Source organism: Salvelinus fontinalis, chromosome 31 (assembly GCF_029448725.1).
Source record: "Salvelinus fontinalis isolate EN_2023a chromosome 31, ASM2944872v1, whole genome shotgun sequence".
NCBI lineage: Eukaryota > Metazoa > Chordata > Actinopteri > Salmoniformes > Salmonidae > Salvelinus > Salvelinus fontinalis.
This window is the reverse complement of record NC_074695.1, coordinates 29,959,456-29,980,363: the sequence shown is the minus strand read 5'-3', so window position 1 is coordinate 29,980,363 and position 20,908 is coordinate 29,959,456. Positions and strand designations below refer to the sequence as shown.

The 20,908-nt window shown below is 42.0% G+C and overlaps 1 protein-coding gene across 3 annotated transcripts; it reads left to right on the top strand.

Annotated features, from left to right (window-relative positions):
* Positions 1–5,850: 5,850 nt before the first annotated feature.
* On the top strand, positions 5,851–20,631 carry lemd1 (LEM domain containing 1). 3 transcript variants are annotated; one of them, XM_055892156.1, is made up of 11 exons: positions 5,851–7,706; positions 7,936–8,308; positions 12,667–12,769; positions 12,864–12,986; positions 16,285–16,349; positions 16,628–16,702; positions 18,568–18,658; positions 18,785–18,882; positions 19,053–19,142; positions 19,623–19,687; positions 19,990–20,631. In XM_055892156.1, the coding sequence occupies exons 2-11, from the start codon at positions 8,096–8,098 to the stop codon at positions 20,267–20,269; spliced, it is 1,203 nt and encodes a 400-aa protein (XP_055748131.1). In that variant the 5' UTR covers positions 5,851–7,706; positions 7,936–8,095; the 3' UTR covers positions 20,270–20,631. The 3 variants fall into 3 exon arrangements, with proteins under 3 accessions (XP_055748131.1, XP_055748129.1, XP_055748130.1); XM_055892154.1 differs by lacking the exons at positions 16,628–16,702; positions 18,568–18,658; positions 18,785–18,882; positions 19,053–19,142 and having other exon boundaries at positions 5,896–7,706; XM_055892155.1 differs by lacking the exons at positions 5,851–7,706; positions 16,628–16,702; positions 18,568–18,658; positions 18,785–18,882; positions 19,053–19,142 and having other exon boundaries at positions 7,795–8,308.
* The last annotated feature ends 277 nt before the right edge of the window (positions 20,632–20,908 follow it).

Genomic DNA, 20,908 nt, shown 5'->3' with positions numbered 1-20,908 from the left:
TTCTCACCAATAATAGCCATCTAATGTCTGCCGGACAAATGAATGATCACCCTGGCTGGCTGGGAGACTATTAGAACAGAATAATAATGAGATGGGACAATAGTACAATGACAGGCAAGATGGTAGAGTAAGTTACTAGAACATTGTCATATAATTTTAGGTACTGTAGGGCCTTCATATCTAAAGCATTAATTCCAGGTACAAAGGACAGTGCAAATCAAGCTCTGAATGTACTGTAGCCTTAGTTCTATTGCATTTTGGCCTGTCCTCTGTACACTTTCTGTCTTAAGATGGCCTGACTCTTTTGCACCTATAATACAGCTATATACACTGAGTGTACCAAACATTAGGAACACCTTCCTAATATTAAGTATTAACTTTTATCCTCAGAACAGCCTCAATTTGTCAAGGCATGTACTCTACAAGGTGTCGAAAGCGTTCCACAGGGATGCTGGCCCATGTTGACTCCAATGCTTCCCATAGTTGTGTCAAGTTGGCTGGATGTCCTTTGGGTGGTGGACTATTCTTGATACAAACAGGAAATTTAAACTGAAAATGAAAAACCCAGCAGCATTGCAGTTCTTGACACAAACCGGTGCGCCTGGCACCTAATACCATACCCCGTTCAAAGGCACTTAAATCTTTTGTCTTGCCCACACCCTCTGAATGGCACACATACACAGTCCATGTCTCAATTGTCTAGAGGCTTAAAAACCCTTCTTTAACCTGTCTCCTCCCCTTTATCTACAAGGATTGAAGTGGATTTACCAGTGACATCAATAAGGGATCATAGTTTTCACCTGGATTCACATGATCAGTTTATGTCATGGAAAGAGCAGGTGTTCTTAATGTTTTAATATACTCAGTCTACAAACCCCACATGGAAAAGTGCAGGTTTAAGAACAAAATTGGTTGGCAGTCTATAATCGTCCTACCCTCTTTGTGTTTTGTCTGAATAACTGTCCACTGCAGAGCAGAAGCCCTGTTCTGCAGTGGACAGTCACAGCCGTACAGGAAGCTTTGTGCTCGAGTTCAGAGAAAAAAAAGCTTGTCTCAATGGGGCTTTTGTTGTTTGAGTTGGAGACATAGAAAGCACCAGAAACCCTGAACACTGACTGACAAATACCTGGCCCCCCTGTGCCTCAAATACCTCAGCTTTGCTTTCGATACAATTTCAACAAATACTGCCTCTGTCCTCCTCAGTTCCCAATTTTCTTCCCTGAGCTAGACTACAGCATCCAGGCATTTTATGTTTGTACTTTTTCCTCAGCAGAGATGGCCAGCTTGAATGACCCGAATAAAGTGAACAGGGGATGTGTCTGACTGGTACAGACCAATAAAGAGAAGGGGTGAGTTAACAGTGATTGAGTTAAAAGCCCAATGTAGTCAAAAACATGATTCTCCTGTGTTTTATATATATTTCCACACTATGAAATTGTGAAAATGATGATAATGCCATTTTAGTGTAAGAACATTTAGAAAATAGAGCCTGAAATTTCAGCCTGTTCTTGTGGCCTTCCTGGTGACATCAGCAGGCGGTGTATTAGTTCATAGACCAATAAGAAACAGAGTTCCAAACCTCTCTTTCAAAAACAGCTAGTGTTCAGTTTCCCCCTCCCCACCAGACCACTCCCAGAGAGTCCTAGCAAAATTCTTGCTTCAGAAACTGCTCTTTACTAAGAAGCTTTTGAACATTTTAAACAAAAACAATTACAGTAAGGTACTTAATAGTTACCCAGAAATTATTTGATATTAAGATAAAAATGGCTGCATTGGATCTTTAACAGTGATTTATGTATGTATTTCAGTCAGAAGGGCTGCACAGAAGACATTGCACTAATGGTAGGTACAGTTGGCCCGTTTGTTAAATAATGTGTTTGGATGTCTCTCTATAGCTTTGGGTATGCTGTATAGGGAATTGGTTTGCAACAGAAGAAAAATAATTTCTATTGCATTGTTTTTGATTAAAAGGAATTCTTGAGGTGTGAGGGTTGTGTGTTTTGGACTTATCCTGGAAACACTGTTAGGCTACCAGTTTTGATTGAACAAGGCTGAGTCTCTAAAAATAGCATATCTTAAATGGGCAGACTGTTCTGTCCATGCAACTAAAGCTTATCGTCCAGTTCCCAATCCCAAATATTGCCTCTGTTTGCACAAAGATTTAGTTAATTAGCCAAAACTGCTTAGTTCTCTGTGTCTCAGTCATGAATGAATCAATGCTGAGGTCATTCTCCAATCCTTTGTCTGTGGTTCCAAACGTCAGGAAGAGGCCTGCCACTGAATAGAAATGACTGTTTACATAATCTGTCTTGTATTCACTGCTTCCATTTAAAACCACAAACACCCTTTTGATTAACGCTTTACCTTTTCCCTTTAGACATTGATTAAAAGATTTGGAAAGAGTATTTCTGTAATTGGGTATTAAATGGCTTGCAGATAGATATTTTAGAATGATGCGTTGAATAGGGATCACTGTACGTTTAGCCTAATATTTGAGTTTCCTCCGTCAAAAACACAATTCTGTTCATTCACCGAGGAATCAGTTGGAAAAATAAAAGAATAATGAGATACTATAATTTATTTCCTCTGAGGCCTTGAATACTACCAGTTCAGTTTCTTTTGTCAATTATTCAAAGGGTTATGAGTTTTAAATCCTGACCAGTGCCTCCTTGCAACCTGCCCCTGTTATAATTACTATTTTTCCAGCTTTTGATATTAAAATAATGTGTCTCAACATATTGCTGCATAACATTTTGGAGGCTAATAAACAAAAGAAGCACATTGGGACTATTCAGAAGTTTGTTGTTTTCCCTGATCATTTAGTCACGCCTGTGTTCTATGGCTTTCTATTCCTATGTGATTTCTCTCTGGTATGTCATGTAGGGTTTAAAGCCATTGTGTACAGAGTGGAAACGCAACCAGGGTACCGACTCTATTCTAAACATAGACCATGAGGAAGGAATATAATTTTGCTTCTATCACTTGCATATAGTCATAGCCTCTTTAATTATTGTACATCTACTACTTATTGATTCATAGGGCGGCGCACAATTGGCCCAGCGTGGTAAGGATTAGTGGAGGGTTTGGCCGGGGGTAGGCCATCATTGTAAAATAAAAATGTGTTCTTAACTGACTTGCCTAGTTAAATAAAGGTTAAATAAAATTTAAATAACCATAGATATCGCAAAATCTGTTCTCCAAATATACAATAGGATCTTCATATAACATTTTAAATAGACAAATAATATTTTTTGTCTGAAAATTAATCAAATCAGCTGTCCATCATTTAGTGATAGCCTAAAGCAGAAACACCTTCTATCCTTTGTGTTGGAGATAGGATGTAGTATCCTGTCAGATCCTTATCCTCCCTCCAGCTGCTCAGTCCCCTATCTACATCTGCCTAGATGCCTAGAGCACTGTTTAAAAATCTGGCATTCCTCCCTGCCTGGAGCAAATGCAATGAGGTTGGTACTCTATCACTGTCTATGTCCACATGCCAGTAAATCTGCCTCAGTCACCTTGTTTGGCATGTGTATCCTTTTAAAACAGCTGTTATACTCACATCATCCACCTTTTCAAGGAGTAAATAAAACCTGTCTCTGAGAAAACTGCCAGGAAGAGGGAATGGCTGCTGAAGCCACTGGGTGTAATAATGTAAGACAATTGTAACAAAACGAGGACCCAAGCCCACCACTGTGATCTCGTGGGAAACAAACCAAACCCAGACACATAGCCTACATACAGGTAGGCAAACTGGTAAAAGGATATTTGTTACTCAGGTCCTATACTACAGGGCATAGCTTAGGCCTACCTTTCGAAGCCGGTAAACCAATAAGCATCCTCTTTTCTTCTGCAAGCATGACTGTATGCTCAAGCTCCCACATTCTTTCTATGTCTTGGGTTCTTTATGCCAGCCTAAATGACAGAAGACGACAGGAAAAATGGATAACTATGGAGGGTCCGGAGGATATGGAAAACGACTGGGCCAGAGGTAGGTTACGTCACCTGTGGACCTCCTCATAGGTACTGTATGGGCATGTTTAGGTTTATCCTGAGAATGAAACATCTTTAACATATACTCACACATTTTATATATATATATATACACTGCTCAAAAAAATAAAGGGAACACTTAAACAACACAATGTAACTCCAAGTCAATCACACTTCTGTGAAATCAAACTGTCCACTTAGGAAGCAACACTGATTGACAATACATTTCACATGCTGTTGTGCAAATGGAATAGACAAAAGGTGGAAATTATAGGCAATTAGCAAGACACCCCCAATAAAGGAGTGGTTCTGCAGGTGGTGACCACAGACCACTTCTCAGTTTCTATGCTTCCTGGCTGATGTTTTGGTCACTTTTGAATGCTGGCGGTGCTTTCACTCTAGTGGTAGCATGAGACGGAGTCTACAACCCACACAAGTGGCTCAGGTAGTGTAGCTCATCCAGGATGGCACATCAATGCGAGCTATGGCAAGAAGGTTTGCTGTGTCTGTTAGCGTAGTGTCCAGAGCATGGAGGCACTACCAGGAGACAGGCCAGTACATCAGGAGACGTGGAGGAGGCCGTAGGAGGGCAACAACCCAGCAGCAGGACCGCTACCTCCGCCTTTGTGCAAGGAGGAGCAGGAGGAGCACTGCCAGAGCCCTGCAAAATGACCTCCAGCAGGACACAAATGTGCATGTGTCTGCTAAAAGGGTCAGAAACAGACTCCATGAGGGTGGTATGAGGGCCCGACGTCCACAGGTGGGGGTTGTGCTTACAGCCCAACACCGTGTAGGACGTTTGGCATTTGCCAGAGAACACCAAGATTGGCAAATTCGCCACTGGCGCCCTGTGCTCTTCACAGATGAAAGCAGGTTCACACTGAGCACGTGACAGACGTGACAGAGTCTGGAGACGCCGTGGAGAACGTTCTGCTGCCTGCAACATCCTCCAGCATGACCGGTTTGGCGGTGGGTCAGTCATGGTGTGGGGTGGCATTTCTTTGGGGGGGCCGCACAGCCCTCCATGTGCTCGCCAGAGGTAGCCTGACTGCCATTAGGTACCGAGATGAGATCCTCAGACCCCTTGTGAGACCATATGCTGGTGCGGTTGGCCCTGGGTTCCTCCTAATGCAAGACAATGCTAGACCTCATGTGGCTGGAGTGTGTCAGCAGTTCCTGCAAGAGGAAGGCATTGATGCTATGGACTGGCCCGCCCGTTCCCCAGACCTGAATCCAATTGAGCACATCTGGGACATCATGTCTCGCTCCATCCACCAACGCCACGTTGCACCACAGACTGTCCAGGAGTTGGCGGATGCTTTAGTCCAGGTCTGGGAGGAGATCCCTCAGGAGACCATCAGCCACCTCATCAGGAGCATGCCCAGGCCTTGTAGGGAGGTCATACAGGCACGTGGAGGCCACACACACTACTGAGCATCATTTTGACTTGTTTTAAGGACATTACATCAAAGTTGGATCAGCCTGTAGTTTAATTTTGAGTGTGACTCCAAATCCAGACCTCGATGGGTTGATACATTTGATTTCCATTGATCATTTTTGTGTGATTTTGTTGTCAGCACATTCAACTATGTAAAGAAAAAAGTATTTAATAAGAATATTTCATTCATTCAGATCTAGGATGTGTTATTTTAGTGTTCCCTTTATTTTTTTGAGCAATATATATATATATATATATATATATATATATATATATATATATATATGTGTAATAATATATATATATATATATGTGTAATATATATATATATATATGTACGTGTGTACATATATATATGTACACACGTACATATATACACACACACACACACACATGTACACACACACATGTACACACACACACACACATATATATATATATACACACATACAGTTGAAGTCGGAAGTTTACATACACTTAGGTTGGAATCATTAAAACTTGTTTTTCAACCACTCCACAAATTATTGTTATCAAACTTTAGTTTTGACAAGTCGGTTAGGACATCTACTTTGTGCATGACACAAGTCATTTTTCCAACAATTGTTTACAGACAGATTATTTCACTTATAATTCACTGTATCACAATTCCAGTGGATCAGAAGTGTACATACACTAAGTTGACTGTGCCTTTAAACAGCTTGGAAAATTACAGAAAATTATGTCATGGCTTTAGAAGCTTCTGATAGGCTAATTGACATAATTCGAGTCAATTGGAGGTGTACCTGTGGATGTATTTCAAGGCCTACCTTCAAACTCAGTGCCTCTTTGCTTGACATCATGGGAAAATCAAAAGAAATCAGCCAAGACCTCAGGAAATAAATTGTCGACCTCCACAAGTCTGGTTCATCCTTGTGAGCAATTTCCAAATGCCTGAAGGTACCACCATCTGTACAAACAATAGTACGCATGTAGCCATCATACCACTCAGGAAGGAGATGCGTTCTGTCTCCTAGACATGAACGTACTTTGGTGCGAAAAGTGCAAATCAATCCCAGAACAACAACAAAGGACCTTTTGAAGATGCTGGAGGAAACAGGTACAAAAACATCTAGATCTACTGTAAAATGAGTCCTATATTGACATAACCTGAAAGGCCGCCATAAAAGAGCCTGACTACGGTTTGCAACTGCACATGGGGACAAAGATCGTACTTTTTGGAGAAATGTCCTCTGGTCTGATGAAACAAAAATAGAACTGTTCGGCCTTAATGACCATCGTTATGTTTGGAGGAAAAAGGGGGGGGCTTGGAAGCCGAAGAACACCATCCCAACCGTGAAGCACAGAGGTGGCAGCATCATGTTGTGGGGGTGCTTTGCTGCTGGAGGGACTGGTGCACTTCACAAAATGGATGGCATCATGAGGGAGGACAATTATGTGGAGATATTGAAGCAACATCTCAAGACATCAGTCAGGAAGGTAAAGCTTGGTCGCAAGTGGGTCTTCCAAATGAACAATGACCCCAAGCATACTTCCAAAGTTGTGGCAAAATGGCTTAAGGACAACAAAGTCAAGGTATTGGAGTGGCCATCACAAAGCCCTGACATCAATCCTATAGAAAATGTGTGTGCAGAACTGAAAAAGCGTGTGCGAGCAAGGAGGCCTACAAACCTGACTCAGTTACACCAGCTCTGTCAGGAGGAATGGGCCAAAATTCACCCAATGTATTGTGGGAAGCTTGTGGAAGGCTACCCGAACATTTGACCTAAATTAAACAATTTAAAGGCAGTGCTTCCAAATACTAATTGAGTGTATGTAAACTTCTGACCCACTGGGAATGTGATGACAGAAATAAAAGCTGAAATAATTAATTCTCTCTACTATTATTCTGACATTTCACATTCTTAAAATAAAGTGGTGATCCTAACTGACCTAAAACATGGTATTTTTACTAGGATTAAATGTCAGGAATTGTGAAAAACTGAGTTTAAATGTATTTGGCTAAGGTGTAGGTAAACTTCCGACTTTAACTGTATCTATATATATGACAAACCTGGTAAAGTACAAAATTCTACCTGTTGCGTCACCAAATGATGCCCCAGCCAGCCTCACATGTAAATGTAAAAAAGTATTTAGTCAAAGTGACAGTTGTAAACGCAAGCAAGTGTGACTTGAAAAAGCATTTAATCAATAAGCGACAAAAAAGTCATTCGGCGCCAAATCAGAGAAACAGACGACAACCGAACCGTGCCTGCGTTGCAGTACCAGCCAAACAAAGGTAACTATTTTAAGGGTATAAGCGCTAAATAATGCATAAAAACGGTATCAACAACTAATGTCAGTTAATACTATTAAAGTGAAATGCCACTGACGTAGCTAAGAAATCATGACTAGTCTGATTCAATTAGCTCAGTTAGCTAACGTACTGTAGCTCCTACAGTTGCAGCTGCTTGCTTGACCATGTTGGCTGGCAAATCAAGTAACTCGTCCCCTCTGCCCTCTTCCAGGCGTGAGCACCTGTTTCTCCGGCTGAGTGACGCCGTAGCTAGCTAGCAACGATTGCTGGTTCATTGGCATTGGACCGTCTCTTTACTTGAATAGCTAGCTTGCTAAACAAGTTGGCATATTGCTTGCTTTGGTGTATTGGTCGGCCCCTGGACGCGTGACATGCCCGTGTTTGTAGAAGACCCCGCTCAGTTCTCCAAGCCGAGACTGAAGTCGGAGTTAATAGCCCACAACGTCACCCTGCCTGCGGTGGAGAGCAAGAAGCAAGTTTATGTGGAACTATATTTGAAACATATCGTTCAGAAAAGTGCTGCAGATTTCTCTAGTGATGAGGAAGATGACGATGTTGTTGAAGTACAGGACAGTCAGGACTTTGTAAGTAGAGCTATCATGTCAATCGAATGGCTAGCTAATTATTTTGTATCAAGTAGCTCGAGTGAAACGCTTTATAACGTATACTGGATCAAGCCAACATATGTGTTCTGATCTAGATCAATTGAGCTTTCTATACCCAGTCCTCCTAATCTATTTGGGAATAGGAATCGATCTCATATAAACTCTGATCATAAGTAATTTATGCGGTTTTATCAGCATCCAGGATTAGACCCCCCCGTTGTTTAATATTATGTGTCCCTCCCTTATTCAGTAATTTGCTCACCAGGGAACGTTCAAATGGTTTTAGCTTAGCAGAGGTAGTCAACTATAAACTAATACTATACTTTACTGTACTTTATACTATACTAACATTTAGCATGCAGTGTTTGCTATGTCTATGGGGTCAGATCTTCTGGTAAACTAAGTTAAACATGTTATTGATACTGTCCCAGGGTGACTGCCTATAGTAAAGGCAGGGCACAAGGTTGCATGCAGCTGTTGTAACCCCATATCAACTAATACCCTGAACTCTGCAAGGTCAGCTATATAGTCGGCCTGGCTGGCTGGCTGGCTGGTCTGCAGGGGAGGGTGAAGGGAGCAGGGAGGGGCCCATGAAGGGGGGGTCTTCCAGAACTGAGTCACCAATGCCATGCCATCATTCAGTGTGGTTTCACACTTAACTAGAGCGTTCAACAAGAATTAGCTTTTTGGTCTTAATTTAAGGTTAGGCATAAGGTTAGCAGTGTGGTTAATGTTAGGTTTCAAATCAGATTTTAAGAAGATACATTGTAGAAATAGGCACCATCGAGAGCATCCTGACTGGTTGCATCACCGCCTGGTGTGGCAACTGCTCGGCATCCGACTGTAAGGCGCTACTGAGGGTAGTGCTTACTGTAGTGGTGCTCGGGTCAGCTGTTTGTTCACCGGCAAGACATTTCTAATAACCCATCTGCAACCGCACGACTATATGTGATAAAATGAAAATATGAGGCCCACTCCCAACCCTAGCCCGCAAATATAGAAAATGCGCTATAGGCGACAGTCAAAGACTGCAGAACGATTTTTTTTGACAGAGGGTGCACGATTTTGTTTTGCCCGATTTAGATATGTTTCTGCTTATAATTTACAACATGTTGGTAGGCTATTTGTTAGTCAACTTGTCTATAATGAGATACTTGTAGTTTTTCTTTTGTCATATGTTGCCCTTGACGACTAAATATACCCTTGCACAAAAGAATAATGTAATATATCGATAGAATTAATTCTTCAATCTATAGTAGTTGACATCGGTAAAGTTTTTTCTGTCATCTTTTGCGGAGCAAAGACGTTTATGGACTGGGATGAAAATACAATAAAGCAATGCGTATTTTATGTAGTTGAAATACTATCAACTTGTATTATGAAGACAGCACCTCTACAGATCGTATCTAACTGAGCATTGCATTCTCTCAAGGTGCAGAAAGAAATCAATCATATTTCTCCACTCCTGTTACCAAATCCAATTTTTGCTGACATTTGGTGTATTATTTTACTGCAAGAAATGCTTAATTTTGCAGGATTTATTATTAATTATAAACTGTGTGCTACCAGTCCTGAATGCTGATTGGCTGACAGCCGTGGTATATCAGACCGTATACCACAGGTATGACAAAACATATTATTTTTACTGCCCTAATTACGTTGGTAGCCAGTAGCAATAAGGCACCTCGGGGGTTCGTGGTATATGGCCAATATATCACGGCTAAGGGCTGTGTCCAGGCACTCGTCGTGCCTAAGAATAGCCCTTAGCCGTGGTATATTGGCCATATTGGCCATATACCACACCCCCTTGTGCCTTATTGCTTAAGACTATAGCCCAATTTGCACAGGACTATTTTTTTACTAGAGAACGTTGGTTATGTATTTATTACCCCAGAATATACGTTATTCCTGAGGACAATTCAGACGGGATATGCCCCCAGTAATTATTGTTTTTTAAATTGACCGTTTTGACGGAATCCTGGAGGTTTGTTTTTCTAGGTGTGAAGATATTTCAACAAGTCCAGGCAATAACAGGATACACTGATAACTCGAGCTTGGTTCCCAAGTTTCTAAACCATACCAAACCATCTTTATTATAGTGTCGCCATAATATTTGAATTGAGGAAGTGTGATCATAATCATTAGGATATTTTACCGATCTGCAGTAGAAGACTTCCTAAATGCCCCCCAGCCTTCAGATGTGTTTAACAGTTAACTTGCGCTTGATATGCGTTTTCAGGCTATGGATGAGAAAGTGAACTTGTTCCAAACGTGTAGCTCAGTTGTATGCTGCTTTGCGATCTATTAACAGCAAGGGTTGCGTTAAACAGGCACAATATTTTTTTTATGATGCATTTGGTGATGTTCAATTCATTTGCACAAAACATATAAACAAAAGCATTCACTGTGAAAGTTGTTACGTGTAGGCCATTCATATATAGGCTATGTGTAGCACTTTGTTCAATTTATCCACCCAGGTCTTGTTTTCTTGCTCAAACCGTGAGCAACACCTGTAAAACTCAGACATTTTCTCTCAAAACACAGGGATGTCGATTCACACTGGACTATTATTAACAGTAGGTTATTCTGGTTAGTTGTCCAGATTTCAGTTTTCATTTAACCCATCTAAACAGTAGGCTACAGTTCCCCTGACATGCCATAGGCCTATTTGAAGTCCTGTCTTGTGACAGTCAAATTTGTAAAGCACCTCACAATCATCACATAAAAATATTTTTTTACATTCAAACAGCTCTCCTGTGAAGTTGTGACTTGTGACATACGCCTAGTTTCCTAAATCGGGTCACATAACATCGCCGGCACTGTTATCATCCTCTTTTACCACTTCACCAAATCTTTTCCTAACATTACTTGTCTGGCCCTCCCTTCTCTTTATTTTCAACTCTCATTTCGCAGCATTTATCTTTTTCTTTTTGCCTCTGTGGATTGATGTTAACTTTTTCTGCCCATTCCCAAAAGCATCATTTGGGGATTGGCTGCGTAGGCAATTTGGCGCGCATACAGTTAAGCCTTAAAGTTTAGGGTTATGCACTCATTCCAGATAGCCTAAAATAATGAAAGAAAAACCTCAATGTACATTTATGTAAATTGCACAATAATGATAAATTTCTGTTTTTTAAAGGTGTTGTTTCTCTTTATTCCACCTGCCCGCTACCCACCCGCCCTACAGCCACACAATATTTAATGACCCTAAACCCAGCCCGTGGGGACTGGCGGGTTATGAGTCAACCCACGCATCACTATCATACGGCCCAGTACATTACTGGGGCCAAGCTTCCTGCCATCCAGGACCACTACTAGGCGTGTCAGAGGAAGGCCCAAAAAATTGTCAGACTCCAGCCACCCAAGTCATAGCCCGTTCTCTCTGCTACTGCATGGCAGGTGGTACCGGAGTGTCAAGTGTAGGTCGAAAAGGCTCCTTAACAGCTTCTATCCCCAAGCAATAAATCTGCTGAACAACTAATCAAATGGATACCCGGACTATATGCATTGACCCCCCCCCCCCCCTTTTTTTTACGCCGCTGTTTATTATCTATCCATAGTCACTTTACCCTTACCTACATGTACATATTACCTTGACTAACCTGTAACCCATTCACATTAACTCGGTACCCCCTGTATATAGCCTCATTATTGTTATTTTATTGTGTTACTTTTTTTGGTTTATTTAGTAAATATTTTCTTAACTGCATTGTTGGATAAGGGCTTGTAAGTAAGCATTTCACGGTAAGGTCTACACCTGTTGTTTTCAGCGTATTTGACAAATCCGATTTGATTTGGTTTAGCTGTAATAGTGACTTTGGCTCTGGTAACTAACACCCGGGTTGTGTTCTCAGATGTCTTCTCAGCTGCTTTCTCTGGTCGAACACATGCTTGATGCTTTCAAAGGCTGCTGATGCTGTACCTGATTGCCGTCTTTGCAACTTACAGCCCTGTCAGCTAGTCCGCTAGTCTGTCTAAGAATATATATGAACACTGAAGTATTTTTCAATAAAGGCTAGAACCAAGCATTATGGATAAGTTGAATTGTAGACAAAACAGGGTGTCTTCTATAGAAGCTGTAATGGGGGTGGAATTTGAACCGCTGTTAAACCACTTTGTACAACTTGCCGTTATATTGATGTTCTGCTGTAACAGCTAGCTTATCGTGATGTTTGATTCAGCATTCAACTGTCATTATAGTAGACATGATACATATATGTTTCTATCAGTATGATCAACATGACTATTTTACCCTGTCTAGTTTAAAAGACAGTTTAGTTATGGTAAAAGTTGTGTAATGTGTTTTCATCATACATGGTAATTTGTTGTCCCCACAGGAAGAGGAGAAAGATCCAGAGATGTTAGACCCCAGTGTACTGACAGATGATGAGCTCAAGACCACACTACTGAAATATGGAGTGGAAGCTGGACCCATTGTTGGTGAGATTATTCCCAGACTACACTGTTTACAGACGGTCTATTTATCTATATTATTATACAATGTATTCTCATCTAATATTTGTGTGTGTGATAGCCACCACTAGGTCTATATATGAGAGGAAGTTGCAGAGGCTACTAAAACCTGCCCAGCCCAGGCAGAACGGTGGCACAGGGGATGCAGACCAGTACTCAGACAGTGAAGGGGAGGAAGAGTCAAGTATGATCATTAAGATGTAACTTTTTAATGTCAACTTTGGGATCAGAGTGAAATGTGTGTGTCTCTGTCTGTCCTGTGTGTGTGTGTGTGTGTGTGTGTGTGTGTGTGTGTGTGTGTGTGTGTGTGTGTGTGTGTGTGTGTGTGTGTGTGTGTGTGTGTGTGTGTGTGTGTGTGTGTGTGTGTGTGTGTGTGTGTGTGTGTGTGTGTACACACACTGCTCAAAAAAATAAAGGGAACACTTAAACAACACAATGTAACTCCAAGTCAATCACACTTCTGTGAAATCAAACTGTCCACTTAGGAAGCAACACTGATTGACAATAAATTTCACATGCTGTTGTGCAAATGGTATAGAAAAAAGGTGGAAATTATAGGAAATTAGCAAGACACCCCCAATAAAGGAGTGATTCTGCAGGTGGTGACCACAGACCACTTCTCAGTTTCTATGCTTCCTGGCTGATGTTTTGGTCACTTTTGAATGCTGGCGGTGCTCTCACTCTAGTGGTAGCATGAGACGGAGTCTACAACCCACACAAGTGGCTCAGGTAGTGCAGCTCATCCAGGATGGCACATCAATGCGAGCTATGGCAAGAAGGTTTGTTATGTCTGTCAGCGTAGTGTCCAGAGCATGGAGGCGCTACCAGGAGACAGGCCAGTACATCAGGAGATGTGGAGGAGGCCGTAGGAGGGCAACAACCCAGCAGCAGGACCGCTACCTCCGCCTTTGTGCAAGAAGGAGCACTGCCAGAGCCCTGCAAAATGACCTCCAGCAGGTCACAAATGTGCATGTGTCAGCATATGGTCTCACAAGGGGTCTGAGGATCTCATCTCGGTAGCTAATGGCAGTCAGGCTACCTCTGGCGAGCACATGGAGGGCTGTGCGGCCCCCAAAGAAATGCCACCACACACCATGACTGACCCACCGACAAATCGGTCATGCTGGAGGATGTTGCATGCAGCAGAACGTGCTCCACGGCGTCTCCAGACTCTGTCACATGTGCTCAGTGTGAACCTGCTTTCATCTGTGAAGAGCACAGGGCGTCAGTGGCGAATTTGCCAATCTTGGTGTTCTCTGGCAAATGCCAAACGTCCTGCACGGTGTTGGGCTGTAAGCACAACCCCCACCTGTGGACGTCGGGCCCTCATACCACCCTCATGGAGTCTGTTTCTGACCGTTTGAGCAGACACATGCACATTTGTGGCCTGCTGGAGGTCATTTTGCAGGGCGCTGGCAGTGCACCTCCTTGCACAAGGGGGAGGTAGCGGTCCTGCTGCTGGGTTGTTTCCCTCCTACGGCCTCCTCCACGTCTCCTGATGTACTGGCCTGTCTCCTGGTAGCGCCTGCATGCTCTGGACACTACGCTGACAGACACAGCAAACCTTTTTGCCACAGTTCGCATTGATGTGCCATCCTGGATGAACTGCACTACCTGAGCCACTTGTGTGGGTTGTAGACTCCGTCTCATGCTACCACTAGAGTGAGAGCACCGCCAGCATTCAAAAGTGACCAAAACATCAGCCAGGAAGCATAGGAACTGAGAAGTGGTCTGTGGTCACCACCTGCAGAATCACTCCTGTTTTGGGGGGTGTCTTGCTAATTGCCTATAATTTCCACCTTTTGTCTATTCCATTTGCACAACAGCATGTGAAATTTATTGTCAATCAGTGTTGCTTCCTAAGTGGACAGTTTGATTTCACAGAAGTGTGATTGACTTGGAGTTACATTGTGTTGTTTAAGTGTTCCCTTTATTTTTTTGAGCAGTGTATATGTCAATATGATGTATACATACTATGTGTATATATATATTACTTTGGACACACCTACTCATTCAAAGATTTTTCTTAATTTTTTACAATTTTCTACATTGTAGAATAATAGTGAAGACATCAAAACTATGAAATAACACATTTGGAATCATGTAGTAACCAAAAAAGTGTTAAATGACAGCTTTGCACACTCTTGGCAGTCTCTCAACCAGCTTTTCCAACTGTCTTGAAGGAGTTCCCACATATGCTGAGCACTTGCTGGCTGCGTTTCCTTCAACTCATCCCAAACCATCTCAATTAGGTTGTGATCGGGTTATCACTTCTTCGCTGTCCTTCTTGGTCAAATAGCCCTTACACAGCCTGGAGGTTTGTTGGGTCATTGTCCTGTTGAAAAACAAATGATAGTCCCACTAAGCGCAAACCAGATGGGATGCCATGCTGGTTAAGTGTGCCTTGAATTCTAAATAAATCACTGACAGTGTCACCAGCAAAGCACCCCCACACATCACACCTCCTCCTCCATGCTTCACGGTGGGAACCACACATGCGGAGATCATCTGTTCACCTACTCTGCGTTTCACAAAGACACGGCGGATGGAACCAAAAATCTCAAATTTGGACTCATCAGACCAAAGGACAGATTTCCACTGGTCTAATGTTCTTTGCTTGTGTTTCTTAGCCCAAGTAAGTATTTTCTTATTGGTGTCCTTTAGTAGTGGTTTCTTTGCTGCAATTCGACCATGAAGGCCTGATTCACGCCGTCTCCTCTGAACAGTTGATGTTGAGATGTGTCTGTTTCATGAACTCTATGAAGCATTTATTTGGTCTGCCATTTCTGAGGCTGGTAACTATAATGAACTTATCCTCTGCAGCAGAGGTAACTCGGTCTTCCATTCATGTGGCGGTCCTCATGAGAGCCAGTTTCATCATAGCACTTGATGGGTTTTGGACTGCACATGAAGAAACTTTTTCAAAGTACTTAAAATTTTCAGGATTGACTGACCTTCCTGTCTTAAAGTAATGATGGACTGTCGTTTCTCTTTGCTTATTTGAGCTGTTCTTGCCATAATATGGACTTGGTCTTTTACCAAATCTTCTTTATACCACCCCTACCTTGTCACAACGGATTGGCTCAAACGCATTAAGAAGGAAAATAAATCCCACATTTGAACTTTTAACAAGGCACACCTGTTAATTGAAATGCATTCCAGGTGACTACCTCATGAAGTTGGCTGAGAGAAGGCCAAGAGTGCAAAACTCATCAAGGCAGAGGGTGGCTACCTTGAAGAATATAACATATATTTTTATTTGTTTAAGACTTTTTTTGGTTCCTACATGATTCCATATGTGTTAGTTCATAGTTTTGATGTCTTCACTATTATTCTATAATATAGTAAAATAAATAAAAACCCTTGAATGAGTAGATGTCAACTTTTGACTGGTACTGAATATATAAATAAATTGCCCTCATACTGTGCTGATATACCAGCAATCAATCTAATCTAATGGGTTTCTGCCTCTGATTTTGCAGGTTCACAACAAGGAAGCCCAGAGCCGGTTTCATTAATGGAGGAAAACCTGCACGTTGACATGCGGGTGAGTGCATTCATACTCTGGTTTTCAGACCTGTGATCAAAGCAAAGATCCGTACCTATGTTCAGCTTCTCATTCCTTTAAAAATAGTAAATGTCCTTTGCAGTTACAGTATGTCATGTTCCTCAAGATATGAAAGGAGAGAACATTGCCTGCAGTGCCATCTGGTGGCAGTAATTGGTATCTCTGGACATGGATCTAATAATGAAAACTCTCTCAATGTAAAGATAAGTTATATTTTAGGAATGGTTCTCAGCTAAGTTATTCCTTACTTTTAATAGATGGTACCGCACTCACGGAATAATAAAAACACGGAATATCACTATCATCAGTGTTTTATGCCTTTGTCCAGAATGGTAAATCTGCCTATTCATTATACCACCAACACCATTATGTATTATTTATTCACAAATTCAATGTTTTAAAATGGGTGATGGAATTATTTCATGAGGGTAATGCTTTTGTGTAATGGGATGATAATAGTGCCACCCTGGCAGCTGGTTCGAAGAGATCTGGGCCGCTTTGAATTCGATCACAGGAGGAATGCAGGGTATCATGGGAATGTGGCTGAGTCGTCTGCCACAGCAGAGTGGGGGCAGCAGCTTCCCCCCTCACATGGGCATGTGCTGAGCAGAACATCCTCTGTACTAGGACTGCCCACAGATTTAGGGATATACCACTACACTCACCTAACTTCCTCCTACTGTAACACTTTCATAACGACTTACTTTTTACGGACATTCCTCTTCAATGGGCATGGGATCTCTCCCCTTCTGCTAGCAATTCATTTAATATATACTGAACAACAATATAAACGCAACTTGCAACAATTTCAACGATTTTACTGAGACAGTTCATATAAGGAAATTAGTCAATTGAAATAAATTCATAAAAATTAAATACAATTTTCTTTGTCACATGCGCCGAATACAACAGGTGAAATACTTACTTTACAAGCCCTTAACCAACAATGCTTTAACACTTATTTTTCTTAAATCTTCTTAAGTAAAAAATAAATTAAATAACAATATAATTCAACGACAGCAGTAAAATGACAATAGCGAGGCTATATACGGGGTACCGGTACAGAGTCAATGTGCAGGGGCACCGGTTAGTCGAGGTAATATGTACAGTTAAAGTGACTATGCATAGATAATAAACAGAGAGTAGTCCTGGGCAGGGGCACAGCCATGGGTGGGCCTGGGAGGGCATAGGCCCACCCACTTGGGAGCCAGGCCCAGCCAATCAGAATGAGTTTTCCCCACAAAAGGGCTTTATTACAGACAGAAATACTCCCTCAGTTTCATCAGTTGTCTGGGTGGCTGGTCTCAGACCATCCCGCAGGTGAAGAAGCCGGAAGTGGAGGTCCTGTGCTGGCGTGGTTACACGTGGTCTGTGGTTGTGAAGCCGGTTGGACATACTGCCAAATTGTCTAAAACGACGGAGGCAGCTAATGGTAGAGAAATTAACATTCAATTATCTGGCAATAGCTTTGGTGGACATTCCTGCAGTCAGCATGCCAATTGCACGCTCCTTCAACTTGAGACATCTGTGGCATTGTGTTGTATGTCAAAACTGCACATTTAAGAGTGGCCATTTATTGTCCCCAGCACAAGGTACACCTGTGTAATGATTATGCTGTTTAATCAGCTTCTTGATATGTCATACCAGTCAGATGGATGGATTATCTTGGCAAAGGAGAAATGCTCACGAACAGGGAAGTAAACAAATTTGTGCACAAAATTTGAGAGAAATAAGATTTTTGTGCATATGGAACATTTCGGGGATATTTGATTTTAGCTCATGAAACATGGGACCAACACTTTACATTTTGCGCTAAAATTTTAGTTCAGTATAAAATGTGCATGAGTCTGGGCACCCTTTTCTCACTCCAAAGATGGTGCAAGGATTTTGGTGGGTTTCTTTCACTTATGGAGAGTATCTTCTGAGGCAGGGGTGTCAAACTCATTCCACAGAGGGCCTAGTGTCTGCAGGTTTTTGGTTCTTCCTTTCAATAAAGCCCTAGACAACCAGGTGTGGGGAGTTCCTAACTAATTAGTGATGTTAATTCATCAATCAAGTACAAGGGAGGAGCGAAAACCCGCAGACACTCGCCCCCCCCCCCCCCCCCCCTGTGGAATGAGTTTGACACCTGTGCTCTAAGGGATCAAGCAAGCTGTTGGTGTATATTTCTTTTTAAGTTCTGTCCTAACCCCTGCAGGTGTCGCCACAGTCAGTGTCTCTGAGAGGCGGTTGTGATGTTGACTCCTCTTCGTACTCTAAGAGCTTCAGCATTACTCAGATGGTGGAGGAGGGAAGTTTGTTTTGAACTGGTTTTGGTATCTAGTCTTAATGATCATATTTTCTATGTAAAATATGCAATTCTATCAATCTTCACTGGAGTGATATGCTGTATTTACCTTTTCCTCTGGAACTACAGTTTGAGAGTCGGATCCCTCTGTCCAGTAGTGGACCAGAAATCAAGAGAGGGAATAACAGGAGTAGTAATCAAGGACCTTGCCCCAGGCCCTACTGGGTCAGTAGTACTGACAAACAGTTCAATAATCTTATCAGTGACAGGCTGGTGTTGGTGGTTATAGGGTTTCTGTGATTCACTGGGCTATGGTAAACATTGTGTGGGTGTACAGGGCTGAGAGGGAAACAAGGATGTAACATTTAATTTGCGTTGTTTCTCACCTATTTTAGCAGGAAGCGGCGACGGTGGACAAGTATACGATGACTAACAGATCCCTATTCATCACCCCTAAGACATCCCTTTTCAAACGGCAAATCAAGGCACATACATTAGCTTGTTTATCCAAGTCTTTTAGATTCTTTCTTTACGCTTTTTCAACAGTTCATATACTTGTGCTTTCATGTCTACATGCAGATCTGCAGGGCTCATTCTATTACTCTGTTTATAAATTGACTGTCAGTATGTGAGTTTAATTGGGTGGGTCTTCATGTATATAACCAAGCCAGTGGTTTAATTAGTGCTCATTCATACCTTAATTAATGTTTTACTAAGAAAAGGTCGATACATTAGTTGACTGTCACTTGAGGACTTTAATCTTATGGTCTAGCTAGCACAATAACCACAAGTGTCTCTATCTGACTTTCCTGTTTCCCCTAACTTTTAATTATCTATTTTTGGGATTCTACCTGACCTGTTTTAAGGTGGTGAGGGTGGACACTGGTGTGGACACTTCTCTTTCCTCTCATCTATTTTGGTGTGTGTCAGTCTCTGATATGTGTGTCTGTTTGTCTGGTCTTTAGGAGCCAGTCACAGATGTTCTGATGGAGATGTTCCCAGAGACAGAACCCACACCAACTGGCATTGCGTAAGTCCAGTCTCTCATAAAAATACACTACACAGTAGACTAGAAATTAAGGAAGCCTGCAGTCACATCAGCCTTTATCCAAACCTGGTTAAGCAGTCAGTTGCTACCGGTATTTTAATTGAAAGGTACCCTGTCTGGGTTATTCTGCAATCTATTGGTTCCTTCATATACAGTACTAAAACAAAATGCAGCAGCTCTTTAGGACCAGGGTTGGAGAATTCTAGTTTACCTAAGTCTACTTATATTCCATGTACCTATAGTATTTGGGTACTACAATGTTGCTAATTCCCCCTTTATTTCAGTGCCACCCGTCGGAGGCCTATCAAGGGTGCAGCGGGGCGACCGGTCCAGTTTAAATACCCAGACCTCCCTGCTAGTCCCATGACCCTACAGCGATGGGCAGTGGAGCATCGCCTGGTTCCTCTGTGGGTCCAGATCCTGGTCTTCTTCATCGTGGCCTGCCTCCTCTACCTCATCTATGCTGCCATAGAGGATAGCTTGGCCAATCCCTTTGTGGCTTTGCTGGACAACCTCAGCATGGAGACGAAGACTGAGGGACTGTCCCTCCAGGCTGAACCCTAGGATATTCCTCAGCTCGTTCTCTAGGGAGGCATAATTCCCCTGCTCCTCCTCGATACTCCACACATTGGTTTACAGTTGTGCGGAACATCATTTTGTTACTATCATTCAAAGCCTTTTAAAAAATCTCTATATATGGCTCTGGTGTCATTCTCCTTTGGACAATCCTGTTGGTTCGAAAATGTTACGGTGAACCTACTGTGTGCTGTTCAAATGCATACAGGATCAGTGCAAGTGCAGAAAACGAATGACTAGGCCTACATTTTTTAAAATAATAAAAATATGTATGAAATTTAACTTAATGGAGTTTTTGTATTTAATAAAATTATGTCTCAATGACATTCATGGAGTTACAGTATAAGTTACACTGTTGGTTTTGTTTGTGGCCTTATCAAAAACAAGTTGAGTGTTATGTGGAGCTCACCAAATGTCAGGGATTTCAGTGTAATATGAAACATGAAAGTTGTTTTTTGTTTATTTTCCAAGAGTTGCTTATTGTGTAGTTGTCTGAGTTAATTTGAATAAAGAGCATTTGACATGTTCTGTCTAATAAAATAAGTGCTACATGGCAATTTGATAGGAAGTGCATAAGGTAAATTATTATCTGGTGACCTATTTCCAGCCCAAAAGGTGGCGCTCAAA